The sequence below is a fragment of the Engystomops pustulosus genome, chromosome 6 (assembly GCF_040894005.1).
Source record: "Engystomops pustulosus chromosome 6, aEngPut4.maternal, whole genome shotgun sequence".
NCBI classification, from domain to species: domain Eukaryota; kingdom Metazoa; phylum Chordata; class Amphibia; order Anura; family Leptodactylidae; genus Engystomops; species Engystomops pustulosus.
Window position 1 is genome coordinate 37,146,200 of NC_092416.1, and position 23,706 is coordinate 37,169,905.

The 23,706-nt window shown below is 43.1% G+C and overlaps 1 protein-coding gene across 3 annotated transcripts in view; it reads right to left on the reverse strand.

The window, feature by feature from the left end:
- LOC140134926 (uncharacterized) overlaps positions 1 to 22,593 on the reverse strand; it is a 40,222-nt gene extending 17,629 nt beyond the window's left edge. The window contains exons 1-4 of one of the 3 annotated variants that reach the window (XM_072155755.1): positions 22,435 to 22,593; positions 13,453 to 13,509; positions 11,153 to 11,287; positions 5,168 to 5,248 (exon numbers count right to left, since the gene is read on the reverse strand). In XM_072155755.1, coding sequence (XP_072011856.1) covers positions 5,168 to 5,248; positions 11,153 to 11,287; positions 13,453 to 13,499 — 263 coding nt within the window. In that variant the 5' untranslated portion in view covers positions 13,500 to 13,509; positions 22,435 to 22,593. Of the gene's footprint in view, positions 1 to 5,167; positions 5,249 to 11,152; positions 11,288 to 13,452; positions 13,510 to 15,494; positions 16,844 to 22,108; positions 22,181 to 22,434 lie in introns of those variants that run through there. The other 2 variants (XM_072155756.1, XM_072155757.1) reach the window with 2 other exon arrangements.
- Between the last annotated feature and the right edge of the window lie 1,113 nt (positions 22,594 to 23,706).

The window sequence follows — 23,706 nt, forward strand, 5'->3', positions numbered from 1 at the left end:
ACCCCCATTCCTCTGCTGCCCCATTTCCCCCCCGCTCTTGTCATGTAGCGCTGTATAGCAGGTAAGGCTTCCTTGCTGCTGCAGCAGTCTTCCCTGCGTCTTGTCTGAGCAGATGTTGTGGCGGCTCACACTGATCTCAGAATTATGCAGTATTATCTATGCTTTTGGCTCCCCGCTCTAAACAAAAGATGTTACATCCTATTTGGAGACTGTGCCCTAGGTTGACTCCATTTTCGGAAATTGCAGAGCCTGTAATCAGTTCAAGAGCCATGAGATGTGTTTCTATTACAGTACATACCGCAAAGTCTACGACAGCTGCTGCGCCGCCGAACGGGAGGAGAAAAAAATCGAATAACCTTTAAGGGAGTCTGATCATACGAGGCTGCACACAGTGTGGGGTCGCAGCTCTGGAGATCTGTGTAACATATCTTTATGTTTGTACTTCTTACAACATGAATGTGATAAATTGATGTAAATACTAGGACTGTAGCATCCTAAGTGCAATTGGATGAGTCCAGTGGCGTAACTAGAAGCTGATGGGCCCCAGTGCAAAGTCTGTGCCAGGCCCCCGACTATAATGTATGGTTTATAGTAATAGTCTTCTCATATGGGAAAGTAAGACCATAAGGGCCCCCTAAACCTCTTGGGCCCGGGTGCGACCGCAACCTCTGCAACCCCTGCTGTGCTCTTAGTCCTGTGGATGTAGCTGCTCCATAGTCCCTCCGCACTGTGCTGATTGACTGCAGCAGCATTTAACCCAGAGCCTACCGGAGGGAAGAGGCTGTAGAGAGCCAAAGGCACAGACACAGAAGACAACAGTGTGAGGACACATCCTCTTGCACTTGGTAGGCTACAATCCTGGAATATAAATACATCTGTATAGTCCAGGGATGTGTAATTATCTACTGGATCACTCTTATTTATTTATACTGCGGGTGTATTATCCCTGTACTGTGACATCACTGTGTGTATTATCCCTGTACTGTGACATCACTGTGTGTATTATCCCTGTACTGTGACATCACTGTGTGTATTATCCCTGTACTGTGACATCACTGTGTGTATTATCCTGTACTGTGACATCACTGTGTGTATTATCCCTGTACTGTGACATCACTGTGTGTATTATCCTGTACTGTGACATTACTGTGTGTATTATCCCTGTACTGTGACATCACTGTGTGTATTATCCTGTACTGTGACATTACTGTGTGTATTATCCCTGTACCGTGACATCACTGTGTGTATTATCCCTGTACTGTAACATAACTGTGTGTATTATCCCTGTACTGTGACATCACTGTGTGTATTATCCCTGTACTGTGACATCACTGTGTGTATTATCCCTGTACTGTGACATCACTGTATGTATTAGTCCTGTACTGTAACATCATTGTGTGTATTATGTCTGTACTGTGACATCACTGTGTGTATTATCTCTATACTGTGACATCACTGTGTGTATTATCTCTGTACTGTGACATCACTGTGTGTATTATCCCTGTACTGTGTCATCACTGTGTGTATTATCCCTGTACTGTGACATCACTGTGTGTATTATCTCTGTACTGTGACACCACTGTGTGTATTATCCCTGTACTGTGACATCACTGTGTTTATTATATCTGTGCTGTGACATCACTGTGTGTATTATCTCTGTACTATGACATCACTGTGTGTATTATCTCTGTACCGTGACATCACTGTGTGAATTATCCCTGTACTGTGACATCACTGTGTGTATTATCTCTATACTGTGACATCACTGTGTGTATTATCTCTACACTGTGACATCACTGTGTGTATTATCCCTGTACTGTGACATCACTGTGTGTATTATCCCTGTACTGTGACATCACTGTGTGTATTATCTCTGTACTGTGACATCACTGTGTGTAGGGTCTCTGTTCTGTGACATCACTGTGTGTATTATCCCTGTACTGTGACATCACTGTGTGTATTATCTCTATACTGTGACATCACTGTGTGTATTATCCCTGTACTGTGACATCACTGTGTGTATTATCTCTGTACTGTGACATCACTGTGTGTAGGATCTCTGTACTGTGACATCACAGTGTGTATTATCCCTGTACTGTGACATCACTGTGTGTATTATCTCTCTACTGTGATATCACTGTGTGTATTATTCCTATACTGTGACATCACTGTATGTATTAGTCCTGTACTGTAACATCATTGTGTGTATTATCTCTGTACTGTGACATCACTGTGTGCATTATCTCTGTACTGTGTCATCACTGTGTGTATTATCTCTGTACTGTGACATCACTGTGTGTAGGGTCTCTGTTCTGTGACATCACTGTGTGTATTATCCCTGTACTGTGACATCACTGTGTGTATTATCTCTATACTGTGACATCACTGTGTGTATTATCCCTGTACTGTGACATTACTGTGTGTATTATCTCTGTACTGTGACATCACTGTGTGTAGGATCTCTGTACTGTGACATCACAGTGTGTATTATCCCTGTACTGTGACATCACTGTGTGTATTATTTCTCTACTGTGATATCACTGTGTGTATTATTCCTGTACTGTGACATCACTGTATGTATTAGTCCTGTACTGTAACTTCATTGTGTGTATCATCTCTGTACTGTGCCATCACTGTGTGTATTATCTCTGTACTGTGACATCACTGTGTGTATTATCTCTGTACTGTGTCATCACTGTGTGTATTATCTCTGTACTGTGACATCACTGTGTGTAGGATCTCTGTACTGTGTCATCACTGTGTGTATTATCCCTGTACTGTGACATCACTGTGTTTATTATATCTGTGCTGTGACATCACTGTGTGTATTATCTCTGTACTGTGTCATCACTGTGTGTATTATCTCTGTACTGTGACATCACTGTGTGTAGGATCTCTGTACTGTGACATCACAGTGTGTATTATCCCTGTACTGTGACATCACTGTGTGTATTATCTCTCTACTGTGATATCACTGTGTGTATTTTCTCTGTACTGTGACATCACTGTATGTTTTAGTCCTGTACTGTAACATCATTGTGTGTATTATCTCTGTACTGCGACATCACTGTGTGTATTATCTCTATACTGTGACATCACTGTGTGTATTATCTCTGTACTGTGACATCACTGTGTGTATTATCTCTGTACTGTGTCATCACTGTGTGTATTATCCCTGTACTGTGACATCACTGTGTTTATTATATCTGTGCTGTGACATCACTGTGTGTATTATCTCTGTACTGTGACATCACTGTGTTTATTATATCTGTGCTGTGACATCACTGTGTGTATTATCTCTGTACTGTGACATCACTGTGTGTATTATCCCTGTACTGTGACATCACTGTGTGTATTATCTCTATACTGTGACATCACTGTGTGTATTAGCTCTACACTGTGACATCACTGTGTGTATTATCTCTGTACTGTGACATCACTGTGTTTATTATATCTGTGCTGTGACATCACTGTGTGTATTATCTCTATACTGTGACATCACTGTGTGTATTATCCCTGTACTGTGACATCACTGTGTGTATTATCCCTGTACTGTGACATCACTGTGTGTAGGATCTCTGTACTGTGACATCACTGTGTGTATTATCCCTGTACTGTGACATCACTGTGTGTATTATCTCTGTACTGTGATATCACTGTGTGTATTATTCCTGTACTGTGACATCACTGTGTGTATTATCCCTGTACTGTGACATCACTGTGTGTATTATCCTTGTACTGTGACATCACTGTGTGTATTATCCCTGTACTGTTACATCACTGTGTGTATTATCCCTGTACTGTGATCTCACTGTGTGTATTATTCATGTACTGTGACATCACTGTGTGTATTATCCCTGTAATGTGACATCACTGTGTGTATTATCCTTGTACTGTGACATCACTGTGTGTATTATATCTGTACTGTGATATCACTGTGTGTATTATCACTGTACTGTGACATCACTGTGTGTATTATCTCTGTACTGTGACATCACTGTGTGTATTATCTCTGTACTGTGATCTCACTGTGTGTATTATTCATGTACTGTGACATCACTGTGTGTATTACCCCTGTACTGTGACATCACTGTGTGTATTATCCTTGTACTGTGACATCACTGTGTGTATTATATCTGTACTGTGATATCACTTTGTGTATTATCACTGTACTGTGACATCACTGTGTGTATTATCTCTGTACTGTGACATCACTGTGTGTAGGATCTCTGTACTGTGACATCACTGTGTGTAGGATCTCTGTACTGTGACATCACTGTGTGTATTATCCCTGTACTGTGACACCATTGTGTGTATTATCTCTATACTGTGACATCACTGTGTGTATTATCCCTGTTCTGTGACATCACTGTGTGTATTATCTCTGTACTGTGACATCACTGTGTGCATTATCCCTGTACTGTGACTTCACTGTGTGTATTATCCCTGTACTGTAACATTTCTGTGTGTATTATCCATGTACTGTGACATCACTGTGTGTATTATCCCTGTACTGTGACATCACTGTGTGTATTATCCCTGTACTGTGACATCACTGTGTGTATTATCTCTGTACTGTGATATCACTGTGTGTATTATCCCTGTACTGTGACATCACTGTGTGTATTATCTCTATACTGTGACATCACTGTGTGTATTATCCCTGTACTGTGACATCACTGTGTGTATTATCTCTATACTGTGACATCACTGTGTGTATTATCCCTGTACTGTGACATCACTGTGTGTATTATCACTGTACTGTGACATCACTGTGTGTATTATCCCTGTACTGTGACATCACTGTGTGTATTATCTCTATACTGTGACATCACTGTGTGTATTATCCCTGTACTGTGACATCACTGTGTGTATTATCCCTGTACTGTGACATCACTGTGTGTATTATCTCTGTATTGTGACTGTTTTTCTTTGCTGTAATTTCTTTTTGATAACTATATACGCAGTACGAAGTGCTACGTGAGATGGTCCACACCCAATAGTTCCTCTGACACACACTCCATGTAAAGATGGTTTTGTTATTAAGATTTTGCATTAAATATGAAGTATTTCATGTAATGCTTCTGTTGTGGTTAAACTTCTGTGCCGGATCCCTCATAGTCTCCATACCTCCAGCTTGTGATGCAGCATTTACCCCACCACTTACCCCTCCTGCTGTTTATGTCTCTTTGCGTCAGCGTATTCCATCTCTGCTCTTCTCAGATCCCAGTTAGATTTGGATGTAAGGCTGAAACATAGAGTCACATATAATATATATATATTTAGTATCATTTGTATAAAATCCAAAGTCACGATGAATAATAGCAAAATACAAGTCCTCTGAAAACCGAAATACCACATGGTGATAAGTATTCAGCCCCTTTGCTCAGTGTTGAGTAGAAGCAGCTTTGGCGCTAGTACAGACAGAAGTTTTCTTGGGAAGATGCAACACGTTTTTCACACCTGGATTTGGGGATCCTCTGCCTCTTCCTTGCTGATCCTCTCCAGTTCCCTCAGGTTGTATGGTGAACATTGGGGGAGGACATTTTCACGTCTCTCCAGAGATGCCCCATTGGGTTTAGGTCAGGGCTCTGGCTGGGCCCATCAGAAATGGTCACAGAGAAGTTCTGAAGACTCTTTGTTATTTTAGTTGTGTGCTTAGGGTAATTGTCTTAATGGAAGGTGAAACTTCTGCCCAGTCTGAGGTCCAGAGCTCTGGAAGAGGTTTTCATCCAGGATATCTCTGTACTTGGCCACATTCATCTTTCCTTCAATTACAACCAGTGGTCATGTCCCCCACCATAGCATGACGCTGCCCCCACCATGTAACATGGCTGGGATTGTATTTGGCGGGTGATGAGCAGCGCCTGGTTTTCTCTTACCACTTAGAATTAACATCAAAAAGTTAAATCTTCGTCTCATCAGACCAGAGAATCTTATTTCTCATAGTCTGGGAGTCCTTCATGTGTTTTGCACACTGTATGCAGCTTTCATAAGTCTAGTACTGAGGAGAAGCTTTCATCGCCACACTCTGCCATAAAGCCCCTACTGGTGGAGGCTGCAGTGATCGGTGACTTTGTGGAACTTTCTCCCATCTCTCTATTGTATCTCTGGAGCTCAGCCACGGTGATCTTTGGAATCTTCTTTACCTCCATCACCGAGGTTCTTCTCCCACAGTTGCTTAGTTTGGCTGGATGGGCGGGTGAAGGAAGAGTTGTGGTCGTCCCAAACTTCTTCCATTTAAGGATTATGGAGGCCCCTGTGCTCTTAGGAACCTTGAGTGCTTAAAAAATAATGTAACCTTGGCCACATCTGTGCCTTATCACAATACTATCTCTAAGCTCCTTGGGCAGTTCCTAACACCTCATGATTCTCTTGTGCTCTGACATGCACTGTGAGCTGTGAGGTCTTATATAGACAGGTGTGTGCCTTTCCTAATCAAGTCCAATCATTTTAATTAAACACAACTGGACTCCAATGAAGGAGTAGAACCATCTGAAGGAGGATCAGATGGAAATGGACAGCATGTGAGTGTCACAGCAAAGAGTCTACATACTTATGTCCATGTGATATTTCTGTTTTTCCTGTTTAATAAATTAGTAAAAATATCTATCCCGTGTGCCAGAAAATTCTGTCCTAAAAAATATCAACTACTAGTTGGTCTGAAGTAGACTTCACAGTCTTTAACTACTACACATTTATCTTCCTGCTGAGCAGTTTCTGTACAGTACCTTATCTGCAGGCAGCATAATATAGAGCAGGAGGAGCTGATCAGAATGTATATAGTGTCATATCTGCAGGCAGCATGTTATAGAGCAGGAGGAGCTAAGCAGATTGTACATAGTGTCCTGTCTGCAGGCAGAATGTTATAGAGCAGGAGGAGCTGAGCAGATTGTATATAGTGTCCTATCTGCAGGCAGCATGTTATAGAGCAGGAGGAGCTCAGCAGATTGTACATAGTGTCCTGTCTGCAGGCAGCATGTTATAGAGCAGTTAGTGGATAAACAGTAAAAAGAACAGAGTTCCAGAAAAAACAGATAATATAAATCACAGTGAAAAAACAAGTAGTATTGGTGATATACGTCGGCTGAGACTTAGCTTAGTTTCCCGATCTGGTCGGGTCGGGAATGGAAATATACAGTCGTTGGTGAAAAAATCAGGACCAATAATCGCGCTTCTCAGTGTTGATAAGGCTTTTATTTAAAGGCATGCGAGGACGATGGACGGACCTGAGGAAGGGAACGGTACGCTCCCGATATGCGTCGTCCTCGCATGCCTTTAAAGGGCACCTACCACCACAAATCTACCTATAAAGGTAGATCGGGTGGTAGGTGGATCAATGGGACGTGAGGATAGCCCTTTTAAGGGCTAATCCTCGCGTCCCCGCACTTTTTTGGAAACTTTTATTACCCTAATATGTAAATTTTATTATGCGGCTACTGGGGCGTGGAGTAGCCGCATCTGAGGTTACACGAGGCGGCTACTCCACGCCCCGGTAGCCACTTTACCCCTCCTACTCACCATCTTCGGCGCGCAGCTGCTCGTAGCTGCGCGCCCTCGTCCGACGATCCTGCCGTCTGCGCATGCGCAGAACAGCAGGCCCGCGCCTGTGCAGCCCCGGCTTCGGAGCAGTGACCGCGCAGGCGCGGGAATGCTGTTCTGCGCATGCGCAGACGGCAGGATCGTCGGACGAAGATGGTGAGTAGGAGGGGTAAAGTGGCTACCGGGGCGTGGAGTAGCCGCCTCGTGTAACCTCAGATGCGGCTACTCCACGCCCTGTAGCCGCATAACAAAATTTACATATTCGGGTAATAAAAGTTTCCAAAAAAGTGCGGGGATGCGAGGATTAGCCCTTAAAAGGGCTATCCTCACGTCCCATTGATTCACCTACCACCCGATCTACCTTTATAGGTAGATTTGTGGTGGTAGGTTTCCTTTAAATAAAAGCCTTATCAACACTGAGAAGCGCGATTATTGGTCCTGATTTTTTCACCAACGACTGTATGTTATAGAGCAGGAGGTACTGAGCAGATTGTACATAGTGTCCTGTCTGCAGGCAGCATATACATAACAACATCCTTATTGCCTCTATCGGCTTTCTGGAGGGGCCATGAAGTAGAGACCAGAATGAAAGTGAAAGGGATGAAAACAGGGAAGCAGGAATCCATGAGGTAAGGGCCTCTTCAATAGTTTTTTGTTATCCTGACCCCTGGGGGACATCCTTCCTAAATAGATAATTAATCCGCCTCAATATAAGCCATACAAGAAGCCACTGTAGCACATATGTAGCATTCAGCAGCTTTTCACTCAGCTCTCATCATTCTTGCAAACTTCTTCATTTAGCAAATGATGGAAATTGAGCAAATCTGCGCGCGGCGCGTCTAGACAACAATACTTATGTGAAACAAGCATGTAATTTGTAACGAATGGTTGGAGAAAGGATTCATTGTAACATGCAGACACATAAGAATGAAGGAATTAGCAATCTGCCTGTATTACTGTCATTATTCGCCATCTATTTACTATGTCAGGGCACTCCGCTTATCGTATGGTCTTTGTGATGTATAATTTCCCGAAAATAAATACAGTCCCCAAGAAGTTAACAAAGGTAGAACAAGGAGCCGCTGCGTAAAAGAATTACACAATATGAAAGCCCCTATAATGAAAATGTCAGACGAGGGAGGCAGCGCGCTTCTCCGCAGATGTCAATGTGCAGACAAGACGCACTCAGACAGCTTAGTAATACAAATAAAATACATTTTCTCTTCAAAGTTCACTACTGCATAGAAAAACAGCAGGGGGGGGAAACTTTGCAAAATATCAAACCCAGATCCACATTTGAAGGATATATCCAGACTCAAACCAATGTTTATGTTCCGTCCAGGACTCTGTGATAACTGCTTGAAAGGTTTTACATCAAAAAGTAGCAATACTGAGTATTAGGATGCGCTGACTTATCAGAAGTCCACCCATCAATTACCTGTTTTGGGGCGGAAGAAAAGAACATCTCTTTCCCTCTCTTTCCAACTAAAGCGATTGTTGCCCTTCTGTAGCATTGTATATGTCATATCAAGTGCAGGTGTGGGTGTCTTCTAAACTTTCTAAGCTTAAAGGGAACCGGTCAACAGGAATGTCATTTTTAGCTGATGACCGGTTCCAATAGCCTATGCTATGCTGATTTTATAATTGCGTTTGTCAGCATTCTGAATCATTTTAGTATTTTATAAAAGTTTGTTTCACATTACCTGGCTCTCTGCCAGCAGCAGTGGGGGAGGATGGCAGCCTGTGACTCCATTCTTCCCCTCTCTACAGCCTTCCTCCCATACATGCTCAAGGGAGTGGTGAAGCTTGAGGGAGCTGGATTTGTACGGAGGAGAGGAGACTGACACACAGGCTGCAGCTGCCTCCTTCCTGGAGACTCACCACTCACTGTTGTCAGAGAGCCAGGTAATGTGAAATAAACTTTTATAAACTACTAAAATGATTAAAAATGCTGAAAAATCAGTAAAGCGTAGGCTATTGAAACCTGTCACCAGCTAAAAATCACATTCCTAATGACAGGTTCCCTTGAAAGGGAGTCTACCACCATCATCAAGCATTATAACCTGTAGTCAGCATGTTGTAGTGAAAAAAATGAAAGAAGATTTCCAAAATACTTTATTATTTCTGTCCTTTATGTCATTTTTGAGAAACATCCTTTTTAATTTGTATGTTAATGAGGCAGTTGGTGCATCCAGGGTATCCTCAGCACCCGGAGAAATCCTTTTGCTTCCTTGACCTCCCCCCACACACTCCATCAAATTAGAAGGAGATTGTGTGGAAAGGGATTTGGGTAGGAATAGTAGCAACCTCAGTGCACACATCTCAGGTGCACCATCTGCCTCATTAGCATACAGATTAAAATGGGAATTTCTCTGCACAGAAATGATACATGTATGCTGGGACGCTTTTTTCTACAACATGCTACTAGCATATTGTAATATTTGAGGAGGTGGTAGACTCTCTTTCAAGTCTGGATTTGACAGACTGGACTAGTCTTGACCTGTGCTGCTGTCCAGCAGGTATTACTGTTACTTATTGCTGTGGTAAGCTAAGAAAGGGCTGCTTCATTTATCATCTGTTACTAAATCTGTTCTACGACTGACACATGCTTTCAAATACTAATAAATATATATAATATTACCACCTTACAATGTCACCCTGCTGTAGTAGTTAATCTGGAAAGCTGTGCGCACATAGTAAGGGAAAAACTCAAGTTAAAGGGAGCCTGTCGGCAGGATTTTATATATTTCACATAGTGGCTGAAGGTCACATTATACCTAAAACAAAAATGTATTTGATCAAGATATCTATAGGTCTTTTTTTTAACTCATATATAGAATCGCTCTTCAACTTCTGGCACCTATGCCATGTGGGTGGGCCAAGGAGTCACCATTGAAAACACGCCCACATGACTCTTGCTCCAAAAGTTGAATAGACATAGATACATTTTCGAAATGTGATTTCTCAAAAACAAACCAGATCCTTAGTCAAACACATGTTTGTGTTGTGTATAATGAAACATGCTGCATGCTATTAACCTAATATGTTAAATCCTGCTGACAGTTTTCCTTTAAAACTCCCCTAACTTTTAAAAACAAAACATAAAGGACCATAAAGTGCATGTCCACCTTGTTGAACCACCATAATTTCCTATGGGAACAACAGGGTCTACAGTTAACATATTTATTCGATTGATTAAAAGATGTAAGTGTTTTTTTTTAATGTGAATGTAACAAATATCTCACCTTCTACTTTATATAAATGAATGGAGCTATGTTTGGGCATGAAGAATAACACTATTCCATACTCTGTGTACCCTTCTGCGGGCTCTATGTGTGACTTTTGGTTGGCATTGGTGGGTGAAGACCTAGCAGCTTTGACTCACTACTCCCCCCTCCCTTCTCCATAGAACTGCTATGTTACGCCTCAATCACCTTCAGTGTCTCTTGTTAAAGCATTCAAATCTTGAAAACTTATAGGCAATGAAAGATGGGAATAATAAAGTAAGTGGACAAGGAACCACTTCGCTTTCATAATATATATTACAAAGCTTCTTTATAAAAGTTTGCTAAATCGGAATGAAGACGATATATGGCTAATTGTTTCTTACCTTGGAAGATATTGCCTTGGCAGACTCTTGTTCTTGTGTTTTGCTGACATAGCTTTTTCATAGGAGGTCATGGCAATGAGATCATCCCACTCCGCTCGAGGTAAGAGGCCATATTGTTGGCGCACACGGCTGAGGCTGTAAAGTACAAAGATCTTAACTTCAGAAGACAGACCTGTACATGCAGTGAATCAAAAGAACTGCTCCATTTTCTGTGTAGTGGATGGAGAGCCAACTGCAGCTCAGATTCAAGCGATGTAACATTTGAATTCAGCACTATTCTCAGTCCATAAAGTATAGCAGAGGGAGCTTTATCGACTTTGATTTTGCCCTCATTTTGCATTCTGTCCTGCACTAGTCTGAATGCTGCCCTATTTCACTCCGTGATTGAATTCCACAACACTTGTCTGTCTCCTGCTGATTTTGTTCTGGGCTGCAGACGGTTAAACTAGTTGAGAAAGACAGATGCTTTCTCCATTCACGTTCCTCCCATAATAAGATCAATTGCCCTCTTCCTAGTGTTTGCTATAAGTCTTTATTTGAGTCTGTATTGCTTTATTTTGGTTTTTCAGATCTTTCTCCCCACTTTACCTTCATAGTAGTACCATGGTATATGTGACTGGAAAAAAGTCCATCAAGTCTAACCTTTAAGCATTAAACAAATGTTTTTTCCCGATAACCTATTTGACTCTTTTCCTGTTCTGAGTAGTCATCTTTGTTACATATTAGTACAGTGATGGCGAACCTATGACACGCGTGTCATTGCTGACACGCGTAGCCATATTCACTGACACACGGCTGCCGAGTGAGAAGTTACATTCTACACAGCGGGAGGCTGAGAGATTGCAGTGAGCTCCCAGCATTCCCCCTCCTCTCCCGGGCCCTGTGTAATGTCCCAGCAGCTGCCACCTCTACACTGACCAGCTCCAGAGCAGGGACCAGGGAGGACAACCACTCCCATCATACGGTGAGTAATGTCAATGTACCTCTGCCACCTCTACACTGAGCATATCCACAGCAGGGACCATGGAGGACAACCACTCCCATCATACAGTGAGTAATGTCAATGTACCTCTGCCACCTCTACACTGAGCATATCCACATCAGGGACCAGGGAGGACAACCACTTCCATCTTACAGTGAGTTATGTCAGTGACTGTATGATAGAAGACAGTCATCAGGGCTTGTGTGTCAGTTTTGTGACATACAAGCCCTGAAATAATCGCAACGTCTTGCAAATTGCCAGACATTGCGATTATTTTGCTCCTCACGGCTGCTCCATGCCAAGAGATCATGAGGGAGATGCAGACAGCGGCGCCTGCGCCCTTGCTATAACCTGTGAACTTTCATGACGGAAAGTTTGCAGGTTACTAAGCAATTCCACACGTGTCTGATTGTAACCGATCTATTACAATGTGCAAATTGCAAATAGTAATAGATGTGGAAAATCCTCATATACTGCCATATTGTAGTATGGCAGTATATGATACTATAAATCACACAACCTAGGGTTAAAGTACCCTAGAAGTTAAATATACATATTTGTTATTTAAACTATAAATATCACAAAATTATGTTTTTTTTTGTCAAGGTGACACACCACCCGAGTTATGCTCGTTTTTTTGGCGAATTTTGACACACCAAGCTCAAAAGGTTGCCCATCACTGTATTAGTACAACCTTTCTTCTGGTTTTTGTTTTGTCCTGCTGTTGTCTCCGTGTTTTGCTTTTGCACAGTGGCCCAGTTGTTGCCTACAATCTAAGGATGGATCAGCCAGTGTGTAGGGACAGCTGGGTGAGTCTACCACGAGGATTTACCGTTTGTGCCTTCTCTTAAATTTTCCTTTGGCTGTACATCCCCTATCAGCAGCATTACTGGTTATTTGGAGGAGGGGGACTGGCTGCTGTCTCATGGATAGCTCATCAATATAAAAAAATTGGAAATTCTATTACAAATGTTAAACTAAGGTTCCTATAAGGTTATAGGTGAAATCAAGGCAGTTCTGGTTATGACTGACATCAACAAAACCTAATGGACCCCAATGACTATATTTGGGCTTGTCATGGTCATGGTGTCTCATTATGATTTTTGACGGAACCTCCAATGCAAGTGTGAACACAGTCTGACGGCTTCAGCTACATAAGCCAGTGCGGCTCCCGTGACTTCCTTCCAATAGCAGATTAAATATTGAAAGATAACTTATCACCCACATTATAAGACATAAATAATTTTGAACATTTTTTTCACTTGGCCAGACAGAAAAACAGGAAATTGTATGATATCTACATAAATGAATCAATTACCTCTCCTGGATGTCCGCCCAGGTCCTACTTGATTTTATTGTGGCCATTGTCTTATTTCTACAATGGAAAAAAAATAGAAAGTTAGTGCAGTTGTCTTTTATAGAAGTAAAAAAATCTGAAGTGTATTTTTCCTTGATTTATTGGCATTGGAAAGATCTTTTTTAGAGATGAGCGAGCACTAAAATGCTCGAGTGCTCGTTATTCGAGACGAACTTTTCCAGATGCTCGAGTGCTCGTCTCGAATAACGAGCCCCATTGAAGTCAATGGGAGACTCGAGCATTTTTCAAAGGGACCATGGTTCGGGAATAAAATGTGTTAATTAATTGAAAAAGAATGTCTTCTGATAAGTTATCAGATGTATGCAAACATCTGCAATCTATTCTTCACTGTTCCGCGCGTATATTATCTCCCGACAAGTTAACAGATGTGAAGAACAGTGAAGACTAGAATAAAAACAGTGACCACATGATCATTTAAGTGAAAAACACAGTGAAGAATAGATTGCAGATGTTCTGCACATCTGCTTACTTGTCGGGAGATACGCTGTCCCGGGATCCGCTGCTCTTCTTCCACTGAAGTCTCCCCGATGTCTCCGTGCCCCGATGTCTCCGTGCCCCTATGTCTCCGTGCCCATATGTCTCCGTGCCCATATGTCTCCGTGCCCATATGTCTCCGTGCCCCGATGTCTCCGTGCCCATATGTCTCCGTGCCCATATGTCTCCGTGCCCCGATGTCTCCGTGCCCATATGTCTCCGTGCCCCGATGTCTCCATGCCCATATGTCTCCGTGCCCATATGTCTCCGTGCCCATATGTCTCCGTGCCCCGATGTCTCCGTGCCCATATGTCTCCGTGCCCCGATGTCTCCGTGCCCATATGTCTCCGTGCCCCGATGTCTCCGTGCCCCGATGTCTCCGTGCCCATATGTCTCCGTGCCCCGATGTCTCCGTGCCCATATGTCTCCGTGCCCATATGTCTCCGTGCCCCGATGTCTCCGTGCCCATATGTCTCCGTGCCCCGATGTCTCCGTGCCCATATGTCTCCGTGCCCCGATGTCTCCGTGCCCATATGTCTCCGTGCCCCGATGTCTCCGTGCCCCGATGTCTCCGTGCCCATATGTCTCCGTGCCCCGATGTCTCCGTGCCCATATGTCTCCGTGCCCATATGTCTCCGTGCCCATATGTCTCCGTGCCCCGATGTCTCCGTGCCCATATGTCTCCGTGCCCATATGTCTCCGTGCCCATATGTCTCCGTGCCCCGATGTCTCCGTGCCCCGATGTCTCCGTGCCCATATGTCTCCGTGCCCATATGTCTCCGTGCCCCGATGTCTCCGTGCCCCGATGTCTCCGTGCCCATATGTCTCCGTGCCCCGATGTCTCCGTGCCCCGATGTCTCCGTGCCCATATGTCTCCGTGCCCCGATGTCTCCGTGCCCATATGTCTCCGTGCCCATATGTCTCCGTGCCCATATGTCTCCGTGCCCCGATGTCTCCGTGCCCCGATGTCTCCGTGCCCATATGTCTCCGTGCCCATATGTCTCCGTGCCTCGATGTCTCCGTGCCCCGATGTCTCCGTGCCGCTCCCCGATGTCTCCGTGCCGCTGCCCGATGTCTCTGTGCTGCTCCCCGCTGTCTCTGTGCTGCTCCCTTGTGTCTCCGTCCTGCTCACCGTGTTCTGCAATGTCTTCTTCACACATATATATTGTTCTTCACATACTATTTTGTTCGCACCGTTCCGCGCGTATCTTCCGACAAGTAAGCAGATGTGCCGAACATCTGTAATCTATTCTTCACTGTGTTCTTCACTGTGTTTTTCACTTAAATGATCCTGTGTTCACTGTGTTCACTGTTTTTATTCTATTCTTCATTGTTCTTCACTGTGTTTTTTTAATTAAATGCTCGATCTCGAGCAGGGGAAATACTCGTCCGAGCAACGAGCCGTCTCGAGTACCTTAATGCTCGAACGAGCATCAAGCTCGGACGAGCATGTTCGCTCATCTCTAATCTTTTTCCTCCCAATACGGGCAAATTTCCATAGACCTTACCTTCCTGTGGATTGGGTTTTTACCTTCCTCTGGACTGATGCTGTAGATTTATAGGTTGAATGTGAAGGACCTGTGTCTTTATTACCTAATCTACTACAATAGATTCATCTCCTATTTTCCTCACAGCTTTCCCCTATTTCCGCAAATTTTTCCCCTACTCTTAGACAAGTGTGTGTTCACTGGTCCATACTCCCAATGGAATGCCAATGAAATGTGGGCAGCACGGTGGCTCAGTGGTTAGCATTACAGCCTTGTAGTGCTGGGACCTGGGTTCAAGTCCCAGGGTTAACATCTGCAAAGAGTTTGTATGTTCTCTCCATGTCTGTGTGGGTTTCCTCCAGGTCCTCTGGTTTCCTCCCACACTCCAAAACATACTGGTAGGTTTATTAGATTGTGAGCTCCGTTGGGAACAGGGACTGATTTGGCAAGCTCTGTGCAGCAATGCGTAATCTGTAGGCACTATATAAATAAGGGAATTATTATTATGTTGAGAAATTGCAATCTTTATGTCATGTGACCCAGACTTCCATGTAGCCTAAGCCTAGACTGCAGCTCAAAGAGGTAACTGATAAAATAAAAATCTATGGAAAGGAAGAGGGATGAATGAACAAGAAGCAAAGTAAAAGAGTAGTAGGAGATAAAAGTAGGTTTTTATCTCAAGAAAAGAGGAGATTTATTGTACGCTGACACTCTGTGCGCTGGCATTTGATAAAGCCCCGTTCCCGTTGGTGGATACATCATGAAGCATAGACCTCTTGATATATCTGATGGATGTGCTGCACTGGCGGACAAAACTATAGCAGGTCTGACCTGGTGCAGTTTTGCGTAAAAACCTGTGATTATTCAGCGGTGAATTTTTGCAAGTTTTTTAGAAAGTGCGCAGGTACGGGACAAGAACACCCCACCCCAGTCCACTGCGCCTGCACCCCTCTACTCCCAGCGCTGATGATCATCCCCCAAAGTGTTTAATTCACATCAGCATTGACTTGTGTGTGTTTGAGAGAGAATTCTGAAGCCGATTCTCCTTTTCTTTCTGTGTGCAGTGTATAGGAGACATCATAACAGCTAGTCTCTACCACCAGCACTCCGGCATCTGGGAGTCAGACATTTGGGCACATTTACTAAGGTCCGTGCACCAGTTTTCTGTCATACTTTGCACTTTATTTTAGGTGCAAACTTCTTGCACAGGTATTTAAGAAGTCTGCACCATATTTGTGTCACACGTGACCCTTTTGTGGCGTGGCTACACTATACCGATGGGACAAATTTCTGCACGGAAGGGGGTGTTCCGGTGCTTGGTGGACCGTGCACCAGATTTAACATGCATAGTCTGACAAAATTGTGATAAAGGTGCACCAATAAAAAGTGGCAGAGTAGTGCAGGGGGCCCCAGATTCATGAAGAATATGCACCAGAAATCCTGAATCTGGCGCCCCCTGCACTATACACTGGCAACTGCACATAGTACAAACTGCACTGTTCTAAGGAAATGTGCCCCATAGAGCCGGTAGAGGAGAAAACTGCTAAATAAGGCAGAATACAAGCAATAAAATGGTAGTAATATTTCTCTACATACTCCTGTGCATTTGCACACACTCAAATATGGATTTCTACAAGGGTTTTGTACTATTTCTGGCAATGGTGTATTATGCACTTATAGAATAAAGTACCCTAATTCCTACAAATGTTGCAGTTTATTGCTGCAATTTCAGCTCAATAATCGGCACATTTTTTGATTCTGTAAAATTCTCCATCATCTTAATGTAATAATGTTCATATTTTGAAGTTGAAAAGACATTAAAAAGACAAACAAATGTACAGAGTGTATTTGTCTCTCTATACCAGCGGTCATCCACTCAAAAAGCAAAAAGAGGCAAACATGCCAGCGAGTCAGCGAGTCTATGTGACATGAAATCAACATTACCACTTCTGTCACATAGCCATCAGGAAAACAGCGGCTTCCATCAGCGTCTGTCAGGGGGAGAGCCGTACACTATGTAACCACTGAAACTGTTATAAATATCAGCAAAAGTTACACTTTTCATCCCTGCCCGCTGACTGCTCGGTCTGTGGGTGACAGAAACAAAATAGCTCCGCTCTTTTAGTAGCATTTACAGGAGATTGTCTGCAAAATTATTCCACAAGGCTGGACCAATCCAAAATGTGGGTTATAAGTGATGTATTTATCAAGTTTTAGAACAAAATGTCCAGCAAACTATGCAGGCAGTCCCCGGGTTACGTCCAAGATAGCCTTGAGCTAAAGTACAGTAAATTACCAATTACCAGAGGTCCGTTTGTAACTGGGGGTCAAGTGTTCAAGTAGGGGACCGCCTGTATACTCATGGAATTCTTATATTAAAACAGTAAGAATTCTTTTGCTAAATAACTTTTTAGTGGCTATTGGCTCCTACTCCGATCAGCTGTTTGGGGCCTTGTAAGAAGAACAGGATAGGTTATGTCAGTGTCATCGTGGGGTCAAAGGTTGATACTAAACTGGGACTTCCACATTATTTTCAGTAGGAGCCAAAGTAGTAGGGATGGCACAAACTACTTCATGGATATGTTTAGGGTGGGTCCCAATAATATGGTACCCAAGCCAGACCAAAACACAAAAAGATAACCATTATCTAACCAAAAAACCCAAAACAGTAAATATATACAAAATAAAGGTACAAAATATGCAATCTGCATTTCATGTCTTAAAATACATACATATCATGCCGTAGAAAGAAATTTGTACACCCCCCAAACCTCACATAGTAACTAGTAAACAGACCACATGATAGTTTTGCACATCATAATATACAACTCAAAGGGAAGTAGGAGCAAGACTTATGCAGGTACATAAAGAAAACCATAAAAATACCGACCAAGGTGGAGTGGGTGGTGTGCAAAACCCCAACTCATGTTTTGCTTTGCTTTTTTTGAAGTTTTCCAGTTTGTGTTATGTACGTATGTATATACTGTATTTTAAAATATGAAATAAAGATTGTGTATTTTTACCTGTTCTTTTGCACGTATTTGTTTAAGTGTATAAATGTATATAAATGTATATGTAAGTGCATAAGTGTGTGTGCATAAGTGTTAAGATATGTGTATGTGTGTAAGTGTACAAATGTGTGAGTATATATATATATATATATATATATATATATATATATATATATATATATATATATTTTTTTTTTCTGAGGGGCTAAGTGGGCCCCATTCAGAAGTCCGCTATGGGGTACTACCTCTCCTAGTTACACCCCTGCTAGGACGACTTTAAGATGTAGAGGCCTTGTGTCCTCGACACAACAGGGTCCTGATCTCTGCATAGTTGTTAAAAGGGGAGAACAATGTGGAGACCTGAATAACACCCATGGGGTTAGGCCAAAGCTAAACTAATTAGGTGGCACAGTCCACAACACATTATGGTATGGTATTTAAGGGAATTGTAAAAAGTGTGATTGTTATCCTGCATCCACTGGAATACAAGGTTGGCGGCTAGAGGCAGAGAGCAGCTCAGTGCAGTATCAGACAGGAGAACAATTTGTCTACCCGACCTGAACTCAGAAAATCCAGGGTTGGGTCTAGGGGCAACCAAAATTTTGTACAGCAGGACTGATAGAGACAGGTTGGATTTATATCTGTGAAATGCTGTATTTTTGTTAATAACATTGGTGGATTTGTATTATCGTATCTGCACCCAAAAAATGCCGGGATTTTACGCTTTTTTGTTATGTTTACGCATAATTGTTGCGGATCATTTATAATGAGTTTGCGCCAGAAAGAACAGATGTTTCCGACTATCCCGACTCCTCCTTTTTTTTTGCGCAAGTGGAGGTGGCCTAACTTTTTCACATTTATGTGTATTTTGCTGGCATTTTTAGGCGTAAATTTAGGCGCAGAATAGACAAGGAAAAAATTGGTCATAGAGCAAAAATAAGGTGCAGTGCATGTAAGATTTGGGCGCACACTTCATTACTGTCACCATTTTTCTGGCGCACGACTGATTAGTCCCGTCTCCAGTAATCACTAACAGCCACTTTAAATACATCAGGCTGTGGTTTCTGGAGACTGATCGTCAATGCAGACAGTCGTCATTGCGCCACAATTAGTAAATCCCCCCCCATTGAATTAAAGATTGGGGCTCAATTACTAAGGGTCGCATGTGCACCTTTGTGGGCTAAAACGGCTTGCACAGGTATTTAAGTAGCAGGTGTGTTGCGATCGTGCTGCATGCGACCCTTTTTGTGGCTCAGCTGCGCTGGCTTCCGTACGACACAAGTCGGGGGCTGGGGGGCATGCCGACGGACGCTCCGACTGATTCGACAATGCACTTACACACACCACTAAAAAGATGGTGAACTCTGTCGGACCTGAGCGGGGAAGCGACACATGCAGGATATCGAGCACACGATCTTAGTGAATTGCGGCACAGGGTATTATCGTCGGACAATGCACTTTCTGTGATCTCTCGGGACAGGGTAAATAAATCAGCTCCATATTTTGTTATCCTGAGTACATTTGGGAAACTTGTCATCGTGGCAATACCTCTTTAAATATCTCTGGCACTACTGATCACTGTCTACTGGAGCGCTGGAGATAGCCGAATGCTGTGCTTATCAATGTTGGACACTCCCTTAGTAGTGAATGGAGAGGTAGGGTCCATGCTCGACATGTCACTCCATCAACTAGTAAGAATGATACCCCTATTCTTGTGGTAGGTTGTGATCCCAGTAGTCTCACCCAATGGATCAGATTGATAGATTGCTATCCCATGGATAGGAATTATCAATCAGACTTGGTACAAACCTTTTGATGCAGTTAGTGTCATAGTAAAGTTTGCCATGTATGTACATAGGTGAATAGTGCCACAGGCAGTCCCCAGGTGACATACAAGATAGATCCCTTAGGTTTCTTCTCAAGTTGAATTTGTATGTACCGTATTTTCCGGACTATAAGGCGCACTTAAAAGCCTTGGATTTCCTTGGAAATCCAAAGTGCGCCTTATAGTCCGGTGCGCCCTATATGAGGCAGCGGACCCTACTTACATAGGTCCCCGCTACCGGAGACAGCAGATCTCCAGCGGGAACTGCAGACCATGCGGCACGAACAACTTCTGCCGCGTGGTCTGCAGTTCCCGCTGGAGATCTGCTGTCTCCGGTAGCGGGGATCTATGTAAGTATTCTATTCTTTACCTCCCCCTCACCTTCCCCGCTCACCTTCCCCGCGTTCTGCGTCTCGTCTCGGCGTCGCGTCGCGTCTCGTCCCGTCGGGTCTCCGCTCTGCCCCCGGACCTCCGCCACGCCCCCGACCCTGCGCCTTATAGTCCGATGCGCCTTATATATGGAATTATTACATATATAAGGCGCATCGGACTGTTGCGCCTTATATTCCGGTGCGCCTAATGGCCCGGAAAATACGGTAAGTCAGAACTGTATATTTTATCATTGTAGCTCCAGACAAAATTTTTTTGTCCCAATTGGAGTTTAAAATTTTTTTGCTGTCATGAGAACAAGCATTATCAATAAAGCTTCATTACAGACACCTTACAGATGATCATTGCAGCCCCCCTGGTCACAGGGGGCAGAGGGGACCGTCTGTACCTAGGGGTCGTCTGTATCGGGTGTCCTTAAAGGAAACCTACCATTTGATTTGATGCATTATGAAGCAAACATACCTTGAGAATCCTGTAGCTGAGTGGTTTTGCTGATAAAACAGATATAACATTATCATAATGAAGCTCAATCCCTTTTACCTCTGCTCTGCCGCTTGCTTTCCCGCTTCTCATAGCAGGAGAGTTTCTCTCTGATTACATGATCATCTCCTGCAGTTCCCTTCCTGCCAGACAGAATAATCAATTGCTGCACCCCCCCCCCAGCTGCTGTGTATGAGTGATCCAGCTCAGGTTGATTAGTGCTTGACTAGTCATACTTTACTTAGCAGCCATAATGTCTAAGCCAGTCTGTCCCAGCTTTCCCATGGTCCTGAATGGTATAATTGTTTTTTCAGGAAAACCACTCATCTCAGGGATTAACCAAGATATGATCCTGCATCAGTGTAGCTACAGCATTCTCAAGGTATGTTTGCTTCATACTGCATCAAATCAAATGGTAGGTTTCAATGGTAGGTTTCATTATCAAAAAATAACCAATTTGTACGACTACATTCTGTATTGTATAATATCACATATGGCCCAGGATAATGTTTTTAGCCTAAATCCCACTTTTCCTAATGATATGCATGGGGCTCCTATATTTTGCCTCTGTAGATGAGCACATGGGAGCAGAAATTGCCTCCCCTTACTTCTACACCATAAGCTATTATTGAGCTGCCCTCAACCCAATATAAGATGAAAATAAAGAATATTTAAACAGATGAATGTCAGAATCTTCTCATACAAAGTTCACTGTATCATCACCAAAGCCAAATATCTACATGTACAGAATCACATGCATGAGATAGTACAAGAAGCCATCGCTCTGTATGAGGACACAAAGTGATACAAAAAAATCACAAAAATAAATAAAATCAACAGAATCAAATACAAATGGTAAGGTCCCCCCCCCCCCCTGCTGTCCCCTAAGGAGGTGTTCCCCATCATGAGCACCTCCTAACCTCCATTACCTGAAGCTGGATCTTAGCACAGATCATGTCGCTGCTGCATGATCCATATCTCTGCTTCATGTAATGGGGTGGAGGGGGAGCAGAGGAGGGGGACCCCCCTCATATTTAGGTGCCTGATGTGTAATATTTTGGATATGATTGATAGGAGGCCATGTACAGGCAGGTAGGTCCCTCAGCCCACACATTGCAGCACTAGATCTCAATGAAGCCTCCTAATCTATTCTGTAGATAGAGAGAGAAGAGAGGGAGAGAGAGAGAGAGAGAGAGAGAGAGAGGGCATGCAAGACCTGGCGACAGCACAAATCACGAAAAACGCGTCTACCGACCATTGATGTGGTGTCATGGGCTTGAATGGATCTTCGTGTTCACTGTATGAAGACCATGGGAGCAGTAGTTACTTAATTCAGTGTGTAGGGGAGGAGAATCCAATAGAGATGACACGACTGCATAGCTGTGTGTACAGAGACAAAGCCTGTGCTGCCTAGTAACACTCCACCCTCCAAACAGCAGCCATGGAGGACACCTACAGGCCGCAGCATTCCTCCTACATACTCACCTATGTATACACAGGACCAGGCCCTATACACACACATGTACAGTATATACATAAACAGGCAGACCCTATATATATATATATATATATATATATATATATATATATATATATATATATATTTATATTAAACATAAATGTTGCATACAATATATAGTCACACACATACACATATATACATAGTCAGACCCTCTATATATACACACTTATATACACCACAAACACACATAAACAGTACATACAATATATAGCCACACACAAACAGTATATACATAAGCAGTCAGACTCTCTCTACATATATATATACAAATTGGAAGAAGGGAGCAGCACTCCAGAGGTAGAATTCAAAAGTTGGTGATCTTTATTGAGGCAAATGGCAACGTTTCGGTGTTGGACACATTTTTCAATGCATATATATATAAATACCTGAGATCTAAATTAGAGAACAATGGCACACATTTACTAAGAACAGTGCAGTCTATACTATGTGCAGTGTCCTGTGCAGGGGACACCAGATTCAGGATTTCTGGTACCCTTTCTGCATGAATCTCGCGCCCCCGGAACTTCCCATCAGAGGGCAACACTTTTTTTTTTGGTGCGCCTATAACATCGGTGGTGCGACACATTTCTGTTGGACTTTGCATGTTAAATCTGGTGCACGGTCCGTCTGTGCACCGGAACGCCCCCTTCAGTGCAGAAATTTGTGTTGCATGATGCCTAGTGCAGCCGCGCCACAAAAGGGTCACGTGCGACACAAGTGTGTCTTGGGTAGTCCTTAAATACCTGTGCAAGCAGTTTGCACTAAAAAGAGCGTGCAAAGTTCAACAGAAAAGTGGCGCACGGTCCTTAGTAAATGTTCCCCAATGTGTGATCACTTGATTTGTTTTGGAAATAATATCATCTTCATTGATAAGCATTTGAAGGATTTTTTGTAAGGGGTCACCATACCGCCGGAACATTTTTTTTTCAACATTACCAAAGTATTAAAACATAAAGCGGAGAATTTATTTTCTGCCAAACCTCCAGACACAGCCAGCTCTGGCCT